This window comes from Carya illinoinensis, chromosome 12 (assembly GCF_018687715.1).
Source record: "Carya illinoinensis cultivar Pawnee chromosome 12, C.illinoinensisPawnee_v1, whole genome shotgun sequence".
In the NCBI taxonomy this organism is placed as follows: Eukaryota; Viridiplantae; Streptophyta; class Magnoliopsida; order Fagales; family Juglandaceae; genus Carya; species Carya illinoinensis.
The window spans coordinates 13,072,659-13,096,491 of record NC_056763.1 but is presented as its reverse complement, the minus strand read 5'-3'; the positions used below and the strand labels follow the sequence as shown (position 1 = coordinate 13,096,491).

General features: G+C 36.3%; 1 protein-coding gene across 5 annotated transcripts; it reads right to left on the bottom strand.

Moving 5' to 3' along the window:
- Positions 1-19,669: 19,669 nt before the first annotated feature.
- Positions 19,670-23,118, bottom strand: LOC122288918 (MDIS1-interacting receptor like kinase 2-like). 5 transcript variants are annotated; one of them, XR_006236052.1, is made up of 3 exons: positions 20,257-23,118; positions 20,080-20,169; positions 19,670-20,009 (listed from the first exon to the last, which is right to left on the bottom strand). XR_006236052.1 is itself a non-coding variant. In XM_043095743.1 (3 exons), the coding sequence occupies exons 1-3, from the start codon at positions 23,088-23,090 to the stop codon at positions 19,862-19,864; spliced, it is 768 nt and encodes a 255-aa protein (XP_042951677.1). In that variant the 5' UTR covers positions 23,091-23,118; the 3' UTR covers positions 19,670-19,861. The 5 variants fall into 5 exon arrangements, 2 of the variants coding, with proteins under 2 accessions (XP_042951677.1, XP_042951676.1); XM_043095743.1 differs by having other exon boundaries at positions 19,670-20,169; positions 20,257-20,367; positions 22,742-23,118; XR_006236051.1 differs by having other exon boundaries at positions 20,080-23,118.
- Between the last annotated feature and the right edge of the window lie 715 nt (positions 23,119-23,833).

Here is a 23,833-nt window from a genome sequence, read left to right as displayed (position 1 = left end):
AGAATTCATTCTTCTCTTTTTAGAGGAATTGCAATGCGTCGAAGAGTTCCTTGAAGAGTCCAATTGATGCTACAGTTCAACCTCTATCATTGTTTTCAATTTCCATCTCCGTTCATTTGGCTTGCTCTTTTTATTTCCTACTTTTTATTTAATTTTAATTTGAAATTTATGGTGTATTATTGATATTTTTGAATTAAAAGTTTGGGCATTTTATTTATTATTTATTTTATTTTATATTTGGGCATTATTGTTGCGAGTAAAAAAGTCTATCTTAGAATTTTCGACATATTTACTGCATTATCTATAAGTACATTGAGATTTATATTAAAAAAAAAACTATTAAAAGCAAATTATAACAAAAATATTTAAATTGATTTTTATATGCTTGTCTGTTGTGCCAATTTTAGTTTTATTTATAACATGTATAACAATTTAATTAAAAACATTGCATTCGAAGATTTGTGTTAATTTACAAGACTGATTTTCAGTTCTTTAAGTTTTTATTAATCATGCAAGGCTATTAAAAATTTCGTTTGTATGAACATTTGCCATATATAGAAAATATTGTAACACAAGCTTCACAAAAAGAGTGGATGATTGATATTTTGGTAGACCTCAATCCACTCAAGCAACAGTAATACAAGAATTTCAATGTTATCTCTATTGATGTTGTCCAAGATGACACAAAATGATGGATCATAGTTTGAACTAATGTTTCTGTTGGACTTTTATTAAGCTTATCGCAGTCAACTTTTCTAAAAATATCGATGTTATAAATATGTGTTGGATTATGTTATATTTTGAATTAATGTTTTTGTTGGGCTTGTATTAAACTTATTGTAGATAATTTGCTAAAATTATCGTTGTTATAAATATGTGTTGGACTATGTTATATTTTCAACTAATGTTTTTATCTTCTAATATATGCAAGTATCTAATTATTATACTCTATTTAAATTATCCTCAAATATTTGCTATAATTCACATTTTTTTCCATGTGTCTTAAATTATTGATTGAAATCAACTTTTTTTATGAAATGTATATAATTTTTTTTAAATAATTACTTCACCGAACTAGACAAACGTGCTTTGCACGTTACTTCTGTCCTAATATATATATATATCTAATTTTTAAAGCAAGGGAGCATAATTTCCATACACGGCCCAGCCATCCATTCATGCGTTAATAGTCGCCGTTAAGCTTAAAATAATTTGAAAGGCGATCGTGGAAATTAATATTAGAAAATTTAGAAATTGGGACATATCTCTCAATCTTCTTCCCTCTTTATCCTATATACTATGTCAATTTATTACTCAGCACTGGTAAAATTTAAGTTCTAAAATATAAACACATCGATTTTTTTAGACCATGGAATAGAGCTAATAAATTTGTAGATGCAAGAGTGCTGGTGCATAAGCTCTGAAACGGAACCATGCTTCTTCTATTCTGGAGGATCTGGAGCAAAATTAATCTTATCACCAGGCGGGTCAACCAGCTGAAGTAAGCGCCTTAAACTCCTTCGGATATCACTGCAATTATTTGCAATCTCTTCTACGAAAGATAAGAATAGATTAGTTAATCAACCCAAGAAATCAACTTGATAGTTTTAGTTACTATCCAAAGTTTCAGACCATAAAAGATGGTATGCTTTTTTAGAAAAGAAGGTGATTTACACCAATCATGCATACCCTTTCTTTTTTGTGAGAACATGCATGCATGTAGCAGTGTTTAGCTTGAGGAAAATAGGGTATTATACTATTATTATTCTCTGTAGGTACACTTCAAATTCCTTATTTAGGACATGATCATCACAGAGTTCTCATTAAAAATTATATGCTTTTTCTAAAAGGAAAATAAAAATCGAAATATGCAAAACAGGATAGCATGCATGCTAAAATTACATACCGCGGTGATCATCAACAACTCCTGTGATTTCTGGGAAATTAGCAAATTTGTTGTTGTTGGGTATTTCTCGGGTAGAAACATCCCCTGCAAGTATCATAAATACAATCAAGTAAAATACAATGGTGAAAGTGGAGAGCAGCTTGCAGTCAACCATTTTAGGAATATTAGGGAAATTAAATGTACCAGCTTCTCCCTTAAATAGCGCTTAAATACTTGAGGTCTAGGAAGTCAAGTTTGGAATTGGTCTTGGAAGCCAAATGCAAGAGAACTTTGAACCGTGTTTAAGAATTCTTGGTTGGAATCCGTATGATGAACGGACGAGTTCTATGTAGGGAATTGTGGTGGAAATTACCATGCATTAAATAGATCAGATCGATAAGAATCCAGTACGTTGTTGTCCAATATTGAAAACATTTGCGTCCCTTGACCTCCACCTTAAGTCAACAACGATAATCAGATGATCACTCAACCGATAAATTTATTGTGCATAAAGTCGAGAGGAGCCTTAGCTTGACTTGATTTAATCTTGTTGTATTTCCGCCGTAATAATTCATAGGGACGGGCAAACTCTATAGAAAAAGAGCTTTTCTACTAAAAAAGTAACAAAAAGAGTGGTGTGACATCCCATATTTTGGTGTATTTTTACTGAATGATTATATTAATTGATTTAAAATATTAATTCTTTTGTTTTAAATTTATCGGATTTCTCGCTGAATTTATTTTATAATTTTTAAGTCGTGAAAATTAATTTGATGTGCTTTCTTGTTATTAATTATTGTTTTGTATTTAAATTGTTCTTTAATTTAAATTAGTTTATTATTTTATTTTACTAAATCACTGCATTTAAATTTTATTATTTAAATTTGTCATTTTGAAATCTTTTTCATTAAATCCGTTTTGAAATACAAATTGAAAAAGACTACACCTTGTTTCTTTCCCTTCACTTTTTCTTTTGCTCTTTTTATTTTTTCTTTCTTCTTTCTTTTTCTTTCTCTCCTCCTATTTCTTCCCCAGCCCACGCGCGAGCCTTTCTCTCCCCCTCCCTGTTGTTTTCTTCGAGCCTCCACAGTGTCGCCGTACGCCGGTCGTGAGCCTCACCATCCAGCCCATCTTCTCCCCCACTTGCCAATGACCACCCCTCCCTGTTTTCAGCCTCTCTCGCGCTACCAAACTCCTCCACGCACGACTGCAAGCCGCGGCCCAAAATCCTTCCTGTGCCGCCATCGCGCCACCATTTCTTTGCCACATCATCACCGGCATTCCAGCAACCGAAACCACCCATCCCCAGCTCTGATTCTCCACCGGTGAAGCTCAACCATCATATTTTTCGATTTGGGCTTTTTGGCCTTCAACCACAGCCTATGCTACCATCCACGGCCTACGACCATTTCCATAATTACATACCGCGATGATCATCAACAACTCTTGTGATTTCTGGGAAATTAGCAAATTTGTTGTTGTTGGGTATTTCTCGGGTAGAAACATCCCCTGCAAGTATCATAAATACAATCAAGTAAAATACAATGGTGAAAGTGGAGAGCAGCTTGCAGTCAACCATTTTAGGAATATTAGGGAAATTAAATGTACCAGCTTCTCCCTTAAATAGCGCTTAAATACTTGAGGTCTAGGAAGTCAAGTTTGGAATTGGTCTTGGAAGCCAAATGCAAGAGAACTTTGAACCGTGTTTAAGAATTCTTGGTTGGAATCCGTATGATGAACGGACGAGTTCTATGTAGGGAATTGTGGTGGAAATTACCATGCATTAAATAGATCAGATCGATAAGAATCCAGTACGTTGTTGTCCAATATTGAAAACATTTGCGTCCCTTGACCTCCACCTTAAGTCAACAACGATAATCAGATGATCACTCAACCGATAAATTTATTGTGCATAAAGTCGAGAGGAGCCTTAGCTTGACTTGATTTAATCTTGTTGTATTTCCGCCGTAATAATTCATAGGGACGGGCAAACTCTATAGAAAAAGAGCTTTTCTACTAAAAAAGTAACAAAAAGAGTGGTGTGACATCCCATATTTTGGTGTATTTTTACTGAATGATTATATTAATTGATTTAAAATATTAATTCTTTTGTTTTAAATTTATCGGATTTCTCGCTGAATTTATTTTATAATTTTTAAGTCGTGAAAATTAATTTGATGTGCTTTCTTGTTATTAATTATTGTTTTGTATTTAAATTGTTCTTTAATTTAAATTAGTTTATTATTTTATTTTACTAAATCACTGCATTTAAATTTTATTATTTAAATTTGTCATTTTGAAATCTTTTTCATTAAATCCGTTTTGAAATACAAATTGAAAAAGACTACACCTTGTTTCTTTCCCTTCACTTTTTCTTTTGCTCTTTTTATTTTTTCTTTCTTCTTTCTTTTTCTTTCTCTCCTCCTATTTCTTCCCCAGCCCACGCGTGAGCCTTTCTCTCCCCCTCCCTGTTGTTTTCTTCGAGCCTCCACAGTGTCGCCGTACGCCGGTCGTGAGCCTCACCATCCAGCCCATCTTCTCCCCCACTTGCCAATGACCACCCCTCCCTGTTTTCAGCCTCTCTCGCGCTACCAAACTCCTCCACGCACGACTGCAAGCCGCGGCCCAAAATCCTTCCTGTGCCGCCATCGCGCCACCATTTCTTTGCCACATCATCACCGGCATTCCAGCAACCGAAACCACCCATCCCCAGCTCTGATTCTCCACCGGTGAAGCTCAACCATCATATTTTTCGATTTGGGCTTTTTGGCCTTCAACCACAGCCTATGCTACCATCCACGGCCTACGACCATTTCCATAATTACATACCGCGATGATCATCAACAACTCTTGTGATTTCTGGGAAATTAGCAAATTTGTTGTTGTTGGGTATTTCTCGGGTAGAAACATCCTTTGCAAGGAACATAAATACAATCAAGTAAAATACGATGGTGATAGTGGAAACCTTGCAGTTAACCATTTTAGGAATATTAGGGAAATTAAATGTACCTTCTCCTTTAAATAGCTTAAATACTTGAGGTTTAAGAAGTCAAGTTTTGAATTGATCTTGGAAGCCAAATGCAAGAACTTTGAACTCTATTTAAGAATTCTTGGTTGGAATCTGTGTGATAAACGGATGAATTCTGTGTAGGAAATTGTGGTGGAAATTACCACTAAATAGATCAAATCAATAAGAATCCAGTCGTTGTCCAATATTGAAAACATTTGCATCCCTTGACATCCACCTTAAGTCAACAATGATAATCAAATGATCACTCAACTAATAAATTTCTTGTGCATAAAGTTGAGAGGAGCCTTAGCTTGACTTGATTTAATCTTGTTGTATATTGACCAGAATAACTCATGGGGTCAGGTAAACTCTATAGAAAAAATACGCCAACTTCTCAGACCACCACATGGGGGCCGTATCTTCAAAAGATGCCTTTTAAACCCCAAATTAACATTCTTAGTTAACTTAAACAAATAATACCAACTAACCCATAAAAATTCCAATTTTCCAAATCCTAAGGACAAATGCAAGCCAAGTATCCATTGCGTCTGCTTAATTTACTTCCTTTATGAGTTTCCATTTCTGAGAACTTGAGCTCCATTCTCTCCTCATATAATCTCTGATTCTCCATCTCAGCAAACAAGCCTGCTTCCATATCTGCACACTTCACATTGTAGATTTCCATTTCAGTCTTGTACTTATCAACTTGGTGCAAATTTTGGAGACAAATGGGAAGCACAGTAATTAGGCCTACAACTCGACCCATCCATAGAGGTTTTGTGGCAAACCCAACCTGACCCTTGGACATAGACGTGCCAACTTGACCTGATTAATGCAGGTTGAATCAGACCCTCCCTTTTTTTACCAACTTTAAGAAAAATAGAAATGTGTTAAAGGCATGTGGGATTGAAGATTGAACAGTCTATGGCCTTCACCTAACCCATCTGCATTTACCCATCAGCAATCAATATCACTATGGATGATCAATGCCTATTTTTGTAAGCTTAATCTAGCTTGTCTACCTAACATCATATCCGGATAGAGAATGGTGAAAAGGGATAGCCAATGAAGATGTTTCATTGATATTTGAGACCATTTACCTTGGATTTCTTAGTACCAGATGAGTCTCCGTTGTGAGATGGGCATAATGACAACAAACCAAGTTGGTGTCTTTCTGTTATTGTTCTTTTTTCATTTCCTATTTACTTTCTTTGTTTTGCCATGTGGCCACTTTAATCACACAAGGCCAATTCATAAAAGATGGCCAAACTGTGAAATTAGAGGGTGAGAACTTCGAACTGGGATTCTTCAGTCCCGAAAATTCATCTTTAGGATATGTTGGAATATGGTATTCCATTCTGGAATGATTTGTGATATGGGTTGCAAATAGAGAATTTTCACACCAGATCTAAGGAAGAATAGGATGGTGCAGCATGTGCTTTGGACCTTTTTCTAGTTCATCTCGAGGTTCTTCTTATTCGGCCTGTGAAACGTATCATCTGATGAAGAACCGTAGTCTACCAGAGACATCTCTGATAGAGCTACTTTGAGAACAACTAACAAAGGGTAACACAGGCGACAACGATGGAGGCAACAGGAAACGAAGATGATGAAGATGACTAATGGAGGCACGACGAAGAGAGTGGGAAGGCTAGTGGCTAGGGTTTGATATTCTAGAAGCGTAGGTTTAAACATGACATGAGTTGCTTGGGTTGGAACCAATGTTTAACTGGTTCGATCTGAAAGTCAGTCCAAACCGGTTTTATCAAGCGGGTCATTCGGGCGGACTGGGTTCACGATTTTTCTGAACAGGCCTAATAGTAATGGTCTAGGAATAATTCACTTTCCCAATCATCTTATGTACCCCGACCTTGACGTGGAAATTTATTTCACAGATTTTCTTAGTCCTAATTGTTTTGATTCAGAGTGTTTTGTATGTTTCTTAGCTCATTTATTTAGAAATTTAGGTGTCTTTTACATTTATTTTATTCTTAAAAATTCATGATATTTTTTAGGTGTTTAATTATTGAATTAGGTTGGAGTTTGGATGATGTGAAGAGGCAGAAATCAGGCTAGGCTTAGAGAGCAAATCCATGTTGGTCTGGTCTAGTCAAACCAGAACACTGTTTGGGTTTTAGGTTCTAACTAGAGCTACATGCCTTGGTTTCAGGTTTTGTTTGACTTGCTGGAAAGCTAAGACATTGATATAAAACTTTTATGAATAACTCAAAACCCAATTATTCCGTTTTGAAGTTTAAAATTTAGCAGAAATGGAGAAGTTAGAATCTGTCTGGATGTTTATTGCAGCCCAGACCCTGTTTCAGTTTTCAACCTGTATCTGTAGTTTTATAGGTCAGAATAAATCAAGCTTAGGTGCGTTGGAAAAATAAGAATGAGATCTAAAACATTAATGAAGTGTTTAGCTCGAAAATATGTCATTATGATGCTCTAAATCTCGCTAGAAGTTGGGAAGCTAATAATTTAGAATTTTCAGCAGCATATTATATGGAGAATATCTTTTGTTTTAAAATTTAAAAAGAAAATCAATTTTGAATGGATTGGATCGCCTGAAAATATGGAAGGAAGGATTTTAAAAGAATTTTTTAAAAAAAAAAATAAAAAGAAAAGGAAGAAAGAAGAAAATAAATTACAGAAGAAATCCACAAGAAATTCAAATTCGAAATGCGTTAGGAGACAGTCTAGACATACTTTAGTATTTTAATCGTAACTTCCTACTCACATTTCTGATTGATTCGATTCTTGATGAGTTGGAAAGCTATCATAAAGGGCTACAACTTTGTCTCTAGTAATGATTTCAAATGTGAACTTCTGAGATCTGTACACAGATCCCCACTAGTTGTACAAAAGTAGTAGAAAGTCTTTCCTTGTAAAGTTGGTAGATTTCACACAATTGTAGTGGTTAATTCTTTTATAAAGGCTTCTTCCTTCTTTAGAGTACTTGGGCCCTACTTAGTTTATGTTATTTTCCCCTTGTTTTTTGTCAGTCAATCGTTTTTTGGCTTTATTTCTTCTTAGTCTTATCTCTTCCTTTTATTCCTGGTAATGGATTTCCAATGGAATGGAAAAAGTTCATTTTATATCCAACATGTGCCCATGATTCTTAGGGTTGGCTTGTCCAACAAGAAGGTATTGAGAATTTTCAATAAAAGTCCATTATAGAGAAAGTCTACGAGAATCGGAGAAAAATAAATAGTGAGACTTGTCCCTTATTTTTCATTGTCATGTGATGTTGTGAATATGTTCAAGGGTGGACCACGAGGAGACTCATGAATCCCTTGTAATGACCTCTGAAAATAGGCCCTGGGAAGTTTGTTTTTGCGAGTGTATGACTGCTCATTGTTAGTGACAAAAAAGCACGCTTTTTGTATTTGACAATTGATTTTGTTTTCATTGGTGCTAGTGGATTTCTTTCCCTCTCTCTTCAAGGTGTCCTAAGACCCATACTCTTAAACACTTTTTTTTTAGGCCTGACAAACAGCACTTGACTTCCATTGATTTTGCAAGAGCTCCGTCCAAATCGAAAAAAACTATGTCCGTAAGATGACAAAAATGTCCTTTTGTGCTTTGATATATTTGGTGCATGTGCACTACTAATGGTTGAATAAAGTGAGCTTACTGTCTTCTATAGTTTTAATCACATAACATGTATAAGAGAAATCTAAATAATGTTGTTGCTGCTACACAAATGCAAGATAGTCAGAAAATGAGATTAGTTTGGACAGATAAAATGCTAGAGGATTATGTAGATATATGCGTTAGTGAGATTTATGCTGGAACTGTCTAAGAACCTATTTTAATAAGGTATGGTGGAAAAAATGTGGTTATAAGTTTAGCAAGAGAATTGGTAAAGAATTTTTCTATAAACAACTTAAGAACAAGTGTGATAATTTAAGAAATGATTGAAACATTTGGACGAAATTGATAAGAAAGGAAACTGGCCTTGTATAGGATCTGGTGAATAAGACAATTGATGCTACAGATAATTAATATTTAATCACGCATATTCTTCACTCAGATGCACTATTGAGAGAGCATTCAGAGTTTGGAAAAATAGATATAACATATTAGATCATGTAAGAAATAAAATATATCAGGCCCAAAGTAAGCCTACTAGGCCAAGCCCAAGTGGGGAGGCCTCATCGGGAGGAAAGAAAGATAAATTAGGAGGGAAAGAGGGAACGAAAAAAGGGTGAGAGGAAAAGGGTGTAATGAGAAAAGAGGTAATGTAACATAAAGCAAAGGAGGAGGCATAGGATAACAGGGAGGGAACCCAGTGACTTCAAGGACTCTTGGGGAGGCTACTCCTTTAGCCTCTTCAACCTCACGACAGGAGTTCCAGTAACGAGATTTCCACCAGAAGATTGACCTCTGAGCTCTATTGCATAACGAGGATGATAGATTGTAAAACAAGCATATCATAGTGGATCTCCCCTCCCCAAACACCCTGTGGACGTAAAAAATATTCCAAATCACATAAATCTGTGTCTCTTTTTCTCACATTTTCAGTATTTCGTTTCCATTCACTGCCATAGACATATCCTTAAAATCTATCCTTAAGATTTTAAACTAAGATTGAATAATGAACTCCATTTGAAATGTGAAGGGTTACCAAGTGATTTCTATTGATAATCAATGGGGATGGAATCATCGTAAGTGGATTCAAGCATTTGAGAAGTTCTTAGATGCTATCAATGTTCATCATGTAAGAGCTTCAATCTATTTTATATCAAAGTTCTTGGATATCATGATGCCTACTCTTATGTACTCTCTAATTTTGGTATTCTTGATTGGCATGTTGCTTCAGTAGTTATGCTGGGCTTCATATGGTTCTAAGCGCAGAGCTAGTTTGAATGCTTGCAAGTTGTAGTTGGAAATTTACAAGCTTTGTGTAAAATCATGTTTTGAGTACATTCAACCCAAATAATTGATTAATTTAAGTCATTGTGTAATTTTTCTAATACTCAAGTCTTTACATTTCTAAAGCTTGGAAAAGCTTGTGGTTTTTTTTTTTTTATTTATTATATGAAATTAGGTTCAATAGGTATAAGAGTAAAGAGATAATCATACAAGGCGAGAGACTTTAATTGTTGAATTTTTATATTACTCTTTAGAACCTTTAACATATATATCTGCTTCACTCCCAATTACATTTGCCACTTCATATATTATTCCTTAACATATATTACTCTCTATTAATATAATATGACTTTTCTGATTTTTTTCAGGCTCAACGATCGCATAAAAATTTGAAAGAACTATTGGATAAATATGAAGCAGAACTACCCATGAATAAAAGGGTCCTAAAGCTAATGACAAACAATGTGAAGAAGAAGAATTATCCATGAAGAAGAATTTTCATATGATTTGATTTGTAATTCTTTTTATTATATGAATAATGACCCATTACATCTTATTTATTATTAATTTATAAATTATATTTTTTATTGTGGCATATCATATTATTGATGCGTTTTAAACGTCATTAATTAATGCAATGAGCCAATAACGTATTCGTAGTGACGTTTATATTGATGTTGTTAATTTAAAACAATGTGCCGGCAACGAACTAGTGGTAGCATTTACATTATGCCGTTAATTTATGCAATGTGGTGGCAATGTACTCGTGGTGGCATTTATGGTAACGTCGTTATTTTAATTAGTGGCGGCATTTAGATAAACGTCGTTAATTTATTTAAACTGCCACCAACGTACTATCAGTGACATTTAAATAAATGTCGTCAATTTATATGATGCGTCAATAATGTAGTAGTAGCAGCGTGTATAATGCCGCTAATTTATACAAGGGGATGGCAACGATAAAGTAGTGGCATTTCGAGAAACGCTGTTAATGCAGGTATTGTGGCGGCATTTCAAGGAATGCCACTATATTGTATATAAACGCCACTAATGAGATTTACAAATACTGGCATTTGCGCAAATGCCAGAACATGGAAATAGTGACCCTCCAATACCGGTGAATGGTTATGCTAGTAGAAAGACGCCGCTAATTAATTTGTAGCATTTTTTTGGACAGTTGTCGGCGCATAACCAACGCTGGCAAATCTGTCTTTTTTGGTAGTGGATCACCACCAAAACATGGCTGCTCGTAGGCAATGCCAAAGGCCCTTAAACTTTCTCTATAAACCAACGAGGCAATTCAGGTACGCAAATCTAAGCTTGTGGATGTAAATTATTTATGCTAACTTGTTTGGCTTTTGTAACTCGGTCAAGCGCCCCAACTGTTTGCATCAACCTCCATGCCCCTAACGATGAGAAGGCTAGGGGAGCCAAGTACTATGTCTCAACATACTTGCCTCATCCCTTCCCCTAGTCTATGAGGTGGACAAGAAGACCAGGGGAGCCAAGTACTTTGTTTCCATGAGCTTTCATCATCCCTTTCCTTAGTTTATGAAGTCGACTAGAAGACCAAGGGCACCAAGTACCGTGTCCCTATGGGCTTGCCTCATCCATTCCCTCAGCCTACAAGGTCAACAAAAAGACCAAGGGAAGCAAGTATCGTGTCTCCACAACCTTGCCTCATCTCTTTCCTCAGTCTACGAGGTTGATGAGATGATTAGGAAAGCCAAGTACTATGTCTCCACTGGCTTGCTTCATCCCTTCTCTCAATTAATGAGGTTGACGAGAAGACAAGGGGAGCCAAGTATCTCCATGGGTTTGCCTCATTCCTTCCCTTAGTCTATGAGGTTGACAAGAAGACCAGGGGATCCAAGTACAGTGTCTTCATGACCTTGTCCCATCCCTTCCTTCAGCCTACGAGGTTGACGAAAAGATCAGGTGAGCCAAATACCATGTCTTCACAGACTTGCCTCATCCTTTCCTCAGTCTACAAGGGTGACAAGAAGACTAGGCTGGCCAAGTACCATATCTCCATGAGCTTGTCTCATCTCTTCCCTTAGTTGACAAGGTCGATGAAAAGAACACTAGATGGCATCTCCACTACTAAACACTGGGTGTGCGCACTTTTGCCATAATTGTTGCCAGTGGGTCTCCTTCGGGAATGAGCTTTTAGAGTTAATGAGCCTCTGAGCTACACAACTTCCTTGCGGAGGAGATCTTTAGGAATGAGTCGACAGGCTCAGCCTAAGGTGGTTCTAAGGGGTCAATGGGCTCCTTGATCACTTTTTGTGAGTTACCACATACAAACCCCAACACTGACAATAGAATGAAAACATTAACAATAGTTCATGATGAAAAAGAAAAATCTCACCAACACCATCAAATGAACACCCATTTTTGCACTCGCCAGTTACACAATTGAGTACATCTCCCGACTCAGCCGAGCTCCGCGTTAGCCATTTATGCGGTCGAGCACACCTCCCGCCATATTCAAACTCTACACTCGCCAGTTACATGGTTGAGTACATCTCCCACCTCAACTGTTCTCCCTGCTTACCATTTATGCGTTTGAGCACACCTCTCACCACAGTTGAGCTCCACGCTCTCTAGTTATGCTGTCAAGTACATCTCCCACCTTAGTCGAGCTTCGCGCTCACAATGTACTCAGTTCAGCACACCTCTCACCACAACCGAGCTCCAAGCTCGCCAGTTACACGATTGCCACCCTTACTGAGATTTACACTCACCACTTACACAGTCGAGTACATCTCCCACAAGAATCGAGCTCCGAAAGTCAAGTGGATAACTAGGAACCCGCTCCCAAAGTTTACTTCTATGGCACCCTCGACTCCCATGTAGGGAAAGGTGAGAATTGTGAACACCGAGATGATGACAACATGGGTCACACACTCCAAACAACAAGTGCTAAGTGTGTGTCAGCAAAAAGTGAGCAACAAAACATCACAGCAAATAATTAAAGGTTAGTCAACTAAGTACTAAAATTTTTAATACAAACTTCCCAGAATAAAATGCCTTTAAAAAAAGTTATATAGTTATTTGGCAAAAATATAATACAAACCAAAATACATATTAAAAGTGGGAAACAAATCCCAAGACATAAAAAGCAACCCTAGGTTACTCCTTTCGAGGGAACTGAAATCAGAGGCTCAACGTCCTCATCTGCATCAAAATCTACGATTCCATAAAATGGAACCGTAGGGTTCGAATACCATGTGAGTTAAGAGTCTCAGTAAGTAATCAACCAAATAACCCACAAGACAAAAATATATTTCAACAACCAACATGTATGCATGCATATGTTGAAATATGCATGAGCTCAAAACCATCATTTTTTCAAAAATGATTATTTTCCAATGCAAGCCAAAATCCAATTTGGCCCAAAACCAATTCCATTAAAATAAATAAATGCTATTTTCCCAGAAAATCACTAAAGCATAAAACCACAATTTCCCTAGAAAATGATTTACATGTCCATTCGTCAAAACCTGCCATTTTCCTAGGAAATGGCCCATTATCCAAATTATCCCATATGCACTATGATCTCCTAGGGACCATCTGCACACCTTGCCTCCCTTCGTCATATCAAGGGTAACGACCATCTGTGACACTGTCTAATGATTCATAACATGTAGTGAAACACATTGAGTCCATGTTATCACTTAGCATATGATAAACCATGCTTGAGTCCGTAGCACTGCATATTATAATGTGTGGTGAAACATGATTGGCTCCATGTCACCTCAAAACATCATATCTTTCATGTGATAGACCACAAAAGTCCATGGCTTGCACACCCATCCATAACATGAGACCAATTTTAAAGTTTACTCGTCATTCTTGTGTTTTCTTACTAGCTTCGTAATGCATGAGGACATGTTTGACTTCATAAATTTTTCCTAGCATGGCATACTCTTGTGCATGGCAAAACATTATACATGGTATAACATGATCTAAACGTTACATGAACGTGATCTAAACGTTACATAAACATTACATGGCATACATGATCTAAGTATTACGTGAATATTACATGGCATACATGTGATTTTCATAACATCTCACATCCATCAAACAACCCATGCCAGCATAGCATCACTAGCATATCATCGTAATGCATTGAGATTCGTGAAAAGGAGTCTAACCTTGACTTAGCTCGTAGCATTGTATAGGTAAACCTCACATTTTCATGCACAATCAGAATAATTATAGCACACATGTAATTATGATCGTGCTACTTACCTCTTTGCGCTGCTTCTTGGTTCCTACTTTGTAGTTTGTTACCTATAAGAGGTACTCAATGTTCTAACTATCTAGAAAAAGTGTCATAGCATTCTACCCACTTGAACACATATCATGAACTTTAATCTAATAAACTACTCAATGATATATTGAATTCAATAAATTCTAATACCATATAGTTATTAAAACAATAATATCATATCTAGTCCGTTAAATATAATTTAGTAGGGAATATATATATTATCTATTTTATAAAATAACAGTGTAAATAATGATTTCACAAAATAGGTTTAATAATACTATAGGCCAGCCATAATTTAATACATAGTGATATAAGTTTCAATTCCTTAATATTTTTTGAAAAATGAGTTTAGGGGTTACATCTAGATTCAAATAAAACTTTGGCCTAATTTAAAAATCATTAAAATAGTTTCTATGACAATAACATTAAGCCCACACTAGGAAACAATCTACTTAAATCATATACTAGTTTCAAAAAGGTATAAAAATCAAACCCAATATATAACAAGGCCCATGTTGGAAATCAGGCCTCTTAAAGATTTACAAAGCACTTTGCCGAATGGGCATAAGGCCTTGGGCCCACTTTTGGAAATAAGCATCTGGAGAAGCCAAAGGCTGAGAAACAGAGCTCATGAAAGGGAAGAGGTCGTGCGACACTTACCAAGAGAGGAGGCTAGATGTGACGGTGGCGGTGGGTCGAGGTCAACGGCAGCGCAACTTTCAGAGAGAAAAAACTAGATTTTCGTGGTCTATTAGGTTGGAAATCACAATGGAAGTAAAAGAATGGAGGGATTTTGTAACACCCCTTGCCGTAGGTCATGAATATTACTAACATTCATAGCATAATGCTCGATAAAGAGATTCAAAATCATGAAAATTCCTCATTTATTGACTCATCAAACTAACTTAACATAGCAGTCTTTGATAACGTAAAGCTAAAAACATAACAAAAAGGCATAAACTAGTTCTATGTAAAACCAACATTGCTTAAATGTCTAAATCATACACTTAAATCTCTAGAAATTTATTCTACTCATGGCACTCTGCTCTGTATCCACGAAATCATCATCTGGAACATTTAAACATAAAAACAAAGAAACAAACAAGTCAAAAACTCAGAAATAGCACATCATATTGTAAACCTAAGTTAATTTAACATTAGGCTTAATTTTGAAAACTTGCATATATTGTCACACATTCATATAACATATATATCATTCATTACTAACATAAGCGGAATCATACATGATTATGGCAATACATGTAACGTTGATGCATGAATGACTGACTCCATGCATTTACTATCATTCGTACATATCTTATTCATCTTGTCTTTGACTTACATAGTGGCCATCATAACATGTGTGCATTGGTCTAAGTTTCGTTGATTGTATATAACATATCATAGCATAGGGTAAACCATGCTTAGGTCCGTGATACCACATCACTTATTATAACATGTAGTGAAACATGCTTAGGTCCGTGTTGTCACTAAACATATGGTGAACAATGTTTGAGTCTGTGGCACTATCTAACATACTATAACATGTAGTGAAACAAGTTTGGGTCCATATTATCACCTATCATATGGTGAACCATGCTTGAGTCCGTGGCACTGCATAACATATAACCTGTGGTGAAATACGCTTGGGTCTGTGTCACCTCATAACATATTAGCATACATGTGGTGGATCACGTTTGAGTCCGTGGCTTGCACATCCACCCATAACTTGAGACCAATCTTTAAGCGTACTTGACAGTCATGTGTTTTCTTATAAACTTTCATAATGCAGGTGAACTTATTTGATCTCATGAAATTACATGGCATGACATACTCTTGTGCATGGCATAACATTGAACATGGCATTTTTCCTCCTAATTAGGAGGTTAAAAGGCTCCCAGACACCCCAATTTGGGCAAGGAAGGCATTGAAAGGAAACCCTACAGGTGGGTTGCTCTTGGCTAATCTTTGGTCCTTGCAAACAAGGCACCGCGGTGAAGGTGACAAATTTGCTAACGGAGATGTCTTTTACCTAGGGGATTAGTCGAGAACCAGAGCCTTATCTAGGGCAGTTAAAGTTCTTGGATACCTCATCATAAAAAATAAAAAAAAATAAAAAAAAGAAAAAAAAACATGAGTTTTACACAACATAATGTAACATAGGCATGGCATAACATGATCTAATCATTACATGAACATTACATGGCATACATGTGATGTTCATAACATCTCACCCACCTAACAAAAACCCATATCAACATAGCATACATAAGATCATTTACAAGCATATCATCATAATTCATAGAGATTCGTGAAAAGGGGCTAACCTTGAATTGGCTTGTAGAGTAGCGTAGATAAACATCACATTTTTCATGCAAAAATTGAATATTTATGGAACACTTAAATGTACGATCATACTACTTTCCTCTTAGCGCTGCTTTCACAATCTCACATTTTAGCTCGTGACCAAGAGAGAGGAGAACCAACTGCGACTGTTGGTTTGGGTGGCAGGCTAAGAGCCACGGCGGTGCAACTAGAGGCTTCCCTAGAATAATGCGAGGTGGAGGGAGGTGCTTGGTTGGTGAGTTCTGTGGCTGCAATGAGGTGGTTAGACATCCTCGTCAGCATGCTCTGTGTTCCTTTCTAACGAGATGGTTGCTATATGGGTAGGAAAATTTTGGTTTTCTCGTGGGGAGGTTTTGGCCTTGGGGGTTCTATGAGTTTACTTAAGGGAATATTATGACGAAACGAGAGGATTTATGAGAGGGTTTTTGGCGTGTGAATTGGTTTCCAATTAGGAAACTATTCAAATGAAATCAAGTGGAGACTATGGAAGGAACCCATTCAAATGAAATCACTATTTAAAACTTATTTGATAAAATAGTTACTAAAAAAATACTAATAATAATAATAATAATCCTAAGCCCTAATTTAGGGCTTGTATGTTAGAGATTCTGATGGGGGCTTACCAGAATAGTGGGGATCTGATGAGACTTGGCTGGCAGACAGTTTTTGGGTTACTCAGTGGTTGTCCAATGTCCTCTGGTCAACAGTGGCTAAGCAACACACACACACACAACTGTTGGTTAATAATGGTGGAGAGAGAACAACGAAAAAAGGGTTTTAGAGGTGACAATGCACGTTGTTGGGGGAGGAGGGCCTACCGTTGGTGAGCTCTATGGTAGAGTCCGATGAGGTGGTGGTCTGGTACGGAGAGAAATTACTACGGGGTTTCTATTTTTGACACGGGGCTTGCTATGAGAATGGGTTTGGCCGTGAGGGAGGATGTGAATGGGTTTGGCCGGGTTAGGATCTTGAAGTTTGATTTTGGCTACAAATTAGGAAACTACCCCCTCTAGGAAATAAACATTGAGAGGCTTATGGGAAGAAGGGTGGAAGAATCCCACTCAAAAACAATTACTATCTCAAAATAGTCATATAAAATAACATTACCAATAATAATAATAATAACAACAAGAACAATATTAGTAATAATAATAATAATCTAAATCTAAAATCCTAATTTTAGGACCTCTATGTTATAGTTTTGTTGTGGCTTTTTGAGCAATTTCTTTTTATGATCATATATATCGTCTTAAAATAAGGATTTTTCCTTTGTTTTCAGGTACGCATCACAAATTTGGAGGATGCTGCTGAACACATTGGAGAAGTTTTGAAACGTGTAAAGGAGCACCTGGAAAGAGCATATAAGATAAAACACCGGTGTGTCACTCTCTTTGTAGTTGGAATCCTAATGATATCATGACAAGACTAGAAATTCCTAGAGCATCCTGGCTTCCCAGGTGTTTCTTAGCAAATGTCTCTTTACACCTTGAATTACCTTCCTTTTTGTATTATATATCCTCATTTTGTGGGTCTGCTTGTATATAACATCCAATATTGGATATTGGTTGTAAACTGACATAGATTACCTATTGCTTTCAAAAAATTTCATGTGATTATCTTCTTTGAGTTTGACTTTAATGAATTAGAGAACAGGGTTTCAGTATCTGCCTTGTTGTCTAATCTAAGAATATGTGACAAGTGCAGTAAAGTGCAATTACTAATTTGTTGCAGCACTTTATTTTATGTGTGAGACTACTATTCGTTTATCAGACATTGTCCGCACTATGTTAGTTAATACTTATTGTGATGTTATCAAGGATGATGACAAAGACTTTCTAATTCAGCTATGCAAGTTGACTGGCAAGCTTTTGAAGGTGCTTCTTTTAACTTTAATGCTTAACGGTGATATCTTCATGTTTTGCTTTTGAATAAATAGCTGTGCTTCGTGACTGACTATTATGAATGGGCTGCCTAGGGTAGGCAACCTGACTTGATGACTGTAGCAAAGATGGTCCTCCATGACTGGCAAAGGGGTAAGATACCCTTTTTTGTTAGAGAAACCGACCAACGATGACGAGAAGACAGACGACGGCGAGATGACGACGTCGGTGGCAACTATTGGAAATCCCATGAGAATGTTAAATCCCTAGAGAGATAGAGAGAGAGGGAGGGGCTAAAGTGATGGAAAGGGCAAAGAAGTAATAAGGGTATTTAGAAGAGTTAATACGATGACTAGAAGTTGTGGTAATAAGTCATTTAAATGGCCAAGGAAATTGTGGCAAACCTTTGTCGCTGTAACAAGTTATTAAAACAACCTACAATTACGGAATAGTTATTTTTGGCAAGATTATTTCCGATGACCAAAACTAGCAGGAAAAAGTGTTTAATTCCAGCTACATTTCTAGTTAGCCACAAGATTTCAACTAAAATGAAAATGTTATCTATTTCCGGCGATATTTGTCTTGTAGGAAATAAAAATAGCCCAATCTACTAATTTTTTTTGTAGTGAGGTAAGATACCCTTTTTTGTTCCCCCACCATGACAAGATGAGTCATTGGAGGAACCTAATATTTTTGGCACTGACAAAGATGAAGGTGTGGAGAGTAGTGAGGCATCTGCAGTTTTTAAAGCCATTGCAAATGTCATATCTTCCCAGCAACAAAAATGGGTCCATGTTCAAAGGTATCTCTTCAGTGAGAATGAGTTAAAGGGCGACACGAATGCACCACTTCCAGCTACTGAGGGTGAGACATCCAAACAACTCCATCCCACCGCAATGGGTGATTTGCCGGAGCTACTCCCAACAACCGAGGACAAGATTTCCAACCAGCTTCCTACTAGTGAGTCATAGGTTTTTGTTTTGTATCAGGGTTCAATGGTCGTCTTTTTGTAGTATGGGAAATTTCATATAAGTTCCAAATGTTTCAAATTGCTAGTTCATTTTAATTATATCATACTGCAAAGTTGTTCTTTTCCCAACATCGTGTACAAAGGCAGGAAAAATCAGGAAAGCGTGCAACAAGTGGCCTTTTTTAGCCCTAGTCGTCAGATGTTCGAATTGTCAACAGAAACTCTCCTCCCTTCCATAATCAATTTTTGGGAAAGAAACATTCTACTCACTATCCCTACACTTAAAACACCACACATAATCTTTTAATTTTTTAATTTTTTTTCTCTTAACAAATGAGTAATGTATAGATGATAAGTAAAAGAATTCAATTAGTTTTAAAAAAATTAAACTAAAAAAATTAAAAAAAAAAAAAAAAGGTTTAGTGTGTGGGTAGCAAAACCCTTTCCTTTCTATCTTTGCAAGGAATCACTTGTAATACAACTTATGAATTGCTATAAAGTAGCATCGTCTTATAAACCCTAAACAATAATTGACTTGATATTTCAAAACTACAGATTAAAATTATATGCAGATACTAATTTCTGCAACTTCATATGAAGATTGATGGTTCTAGGAAATGGCAATTTGAGCCTTTAAGACATTGGATATGAAGTGCATAGTTGGCCTGGATTGTGGCTGGCAATCTAAGCACTTTCTTGCAAGCTTCACAACCGTATTAAGTTCCTCCTCATGTACATGTTGGGGAAATGGAAGGCGCCTGTCCAAAACATCCTTCAATTGTACGTTTTTCATAGCTGATGGAGATGATAGAGAGCATATGAAATCACCTGGGTGCTTTCCCATTAGGACTTCTAATGCCAATACCCCAAAGCTATATACATCACATTTCTCAGTTACCTTTATTGTATAAGCAAGCTCTGCCAAGAAAAGAAAAGAGAAATCAAAACATGCATTCCTTCTATATATATGCGTATCTAAAATTAGGAGAAAAAAGAATAAAGAACCTGGTGCTACATATCCATAGGTGCCTACAAGGGAAGACCAATTGGATGTGTCTAACTTCGTAAGTAGTTTAGCAGTGCCAAAGTCCGAAACATGAGCATCGTATTGAGAATCTAGCAAGATGTTGCGACTTGATATATCACGATGAATAATTGGCACCACACAATCATGATGCATGTAAGATAAAGCATAAGCTACACCTTTAACAATATTCAACCGTTTATTCCAATCCAGTACTTTGGCAGAATCTTCATTCTCCAAGTTTTTTGCCAGGCTACCCCTTTCAAAGTACTCATAAACCAAAAATGGATGTTCTGGATGTGAACAAAAGCCATGAAGTTTAACAATGTTTCGATGTCTTATTTCTGTCAATGCCCTTATCTCATTTTTGAACTCTTTCTGCAATCCTTTTCGATCATCATGTGCTTGGTGGAGTTTTTTCACAGCAAATATAACACCAAAAGGTAGCTTTGCCTTGTAAACACTTCCACATCCTCCTTTCCCAATACAATATAAGTCATCAAAACCTTTAGTTGCCTTCATGATTTCTTGATACATTGTTCTTCCATTGACAGTTGTCATTGAAAGAAATTCTACTTCATGCATGACAGATTGTTCTGATTCTGGATCTTTCTTTCTTCTTTTAAAGGCAATAAAGACTCGAAAGAAAGCAAATAGAACTAAAAGTGCTCCCATAATAGGGATTGTGGCTCTTCTTTGTGGAGTTATTACAACGCTTCAAACCTGTAACGTTACCACACAGTCCCTTATTCCCTTGTAATGCTTCTAGGGGAGCATCTAGAAAGGCTTTGTTGCTGGGGATGGGACCTTGAAAATCATTGTATGATATGTCAATGTATAACAAGGCACGCATTTCTTCAAAGGCTGTCGGAATGAAACTAGAAAAATAATTGTGGGAGAGATTGAGTTTCTCCAAGCTCTGCATTTTGCTAATTTCAGATGGTATCTCTCCATTTAAAGAGTTAAAACTCAAATCCATTTCGGAGATCTGAAATAAGCTCATGAGGGGAACTGGAAGCGTTTGGTTAAAATTGTTATGGCTTAAGTTCAGGTAATTCAATTTCAATAAATCTCCAAAATTACTTGGAATTGAATCCTTCAATCTGTTCGAGGACAAATCAAGGTATTCAAGATCAGTCAATGACCCAAGTTCTAATGGTATAGAACCCGAAAATTGATTGCCATTCAACATCAATCTCTCTAGAGAAGTCAACTTTCCAATTTCTTTCGAAATAGCCCCAACTATGCGATTTTCAGAAAGATCAAGCACATGTACCTTAGTCAATTTTCCAATCTCTAGTAATATACTACCGGTGAGATTGTTTCCACCAATTTTTAGGGTGGCTAATTGTGGACACTGTCCCCAATTACTTGAGATTTTGCCAAATAATCTATTGTAGCTTAGATCTATGTAGTTCAAGGTTGGATAGACTCCAAAATCTTCAGATATATCACCAGTGAGTTGATTTCCTTCTAAGCGGACTCTGACTAAGCTGGAGCAGTTTTTCAAGCTTTTGGGGACTCGACCTGTGAAATGGTTGTTGGATGCAGAAAGATACTGAAGTGAGCCACTAAGGCAAATGTTTTGAGGTAGAAAGCCAGTGAATTGGTTTGTGTCTATTTGTAATATAGTCAAGTTCATGAAATCTCCAATTCCTTGAGGAATTTCACCTGAAAGTTGGTTGTCACGGAGGTATAGAACGTTCAAGTTTCTCAGATTAACAAATGAATTTGGAACATAGCCATGCAGTTGGTTCCTGCTCAATTGTAGATTCTTGATACGCTTCAAGTTTCCTAACTCTTCAGGAATGGTGCCAGAAAGGTTATTAAAGTAGAGATAAAGAAGAGTAAGATTTCCCAGATCTCCTAATGATGGGGGAATTGAACCATTAAGATGGTTTGTTTGGAGGCTTAACCGAACAAGGGACCCCATATTCCCTAATTCTGAAGGGATGGATCCAGAAAGTGAATTATTGTACAAAAACAACGAGGTTAGCCTTTTTAAGTTCCCGAACGTTGGAGGGATTGAACCTATCAGGATATTGGAATGAATGGACAACTCAACCAAATTGGAGAGATTTCCTATCTCTAGAGGAATGAAACCAAAGAGTTCATTGTTGTGTAGATGCAAATACTCTAGTTTGCTCAAATTAGTTAAAGAAACAGGAATGAAACCATCCAAACTGTTTGAGAAAAGAGAAAGCTTGGATAAAGACTTTAGGTGGCCTATTTCTTCAAGAATTGAGCCATTTAAGTGATTATCACCAAGGTTGAGAACTTCAAGCTCAGTTAACAAGCCAATTTCTGGCGGGATTTTCCCTGACAACTTGTTAGAGGACAAATCAAGATAGATGAGTTTGGATAGGTAGCTAATTTGAGATGGAATGCTATCAAAGAGATTGTTGCCACTGAGATTAACATATGAAAGATTTGGGAAAGTGGAAAAAGAAAATCCGTGAAGCGTACCTTCCAATCCAGAATTGTTCAGTTCCAGTTTGATGACACTTCCTCCAGGATTGCAAAAAATACCAAACCACATGCATGGATTTGATGTTTGGTTTATATTGGGAGAAGAATTGTTGGGACTATTTGGAGGTGAAATCCATGAAGATAAGTTAGATTGACTTTCGTTTTGAAGGCTATCTTTCCACTGGAGAAGAGCCGTAGCTTCTTGGGAAGAAGCTGAAATAAAAACAGGATTTGATAATGAAACTAACTCAACAAAGAAGACAGTGGAGATCAGTAGGACACATACTTTTTGAAAGATTGATGATCCCATTCCAGCGGGTTTGTGTTGTATCAGAGAGAATGCCATAAAACACTCTTTATGCCTTCCCTTACGTGATAATAACAGCAATATATAGTAGTAGTGAAATATACGTGAATAGTAATAAAATAATTTTTATTAAGTTTAGAAAAAAAATATTTAAAAATATTACGAAAGATATGTTCCCAAACTAACCTTAAAAGTCTCAGCTTCTGGATTCTTTTTCGTTTACGTTTTTGACTGGTTTAACACAAAAGTGAGTTCTCGCCTTGATTTGGGGTGTGAACCCGAGATCAGTGTATTTTAAGTCTTCCTCCCTTATCTTGTGGAAAAGACATTTGACATGTGACTTGTCTATCAATTATTGAATGTAGCAAGGTGATCCCAAACCAAGAACTAATTAGAGGGAATATATATTTCAAAAAAAAAAAAAAAAATAAAGGGAATATCGACTTTTGGGGTATAAATCGGATAAAATTAAGGGTGATTAAGGCAGTTTGTTTTCACAAACTCTCATCTCATCTTATTTCATTTTATTTTATTTTAATTATTAAAATTTTCTTAAATTTTTATATAAAATAAAATAAATAAGTTAATTTTTTTAAATCTCAATACAACCTTTTCAAATTTTAATATAAAAATAATATATTTTAATAATATTTTATTCAAAACATCTCAATTTATCTCATCTCGTTCTTAAAAATAAATGAGGCAAGACACACAAATACAACTTTTATGATAAGCCATTTTAAAAAGTCTGCTCTTTTTTTTTTCCTTATAGGGTTAAATAT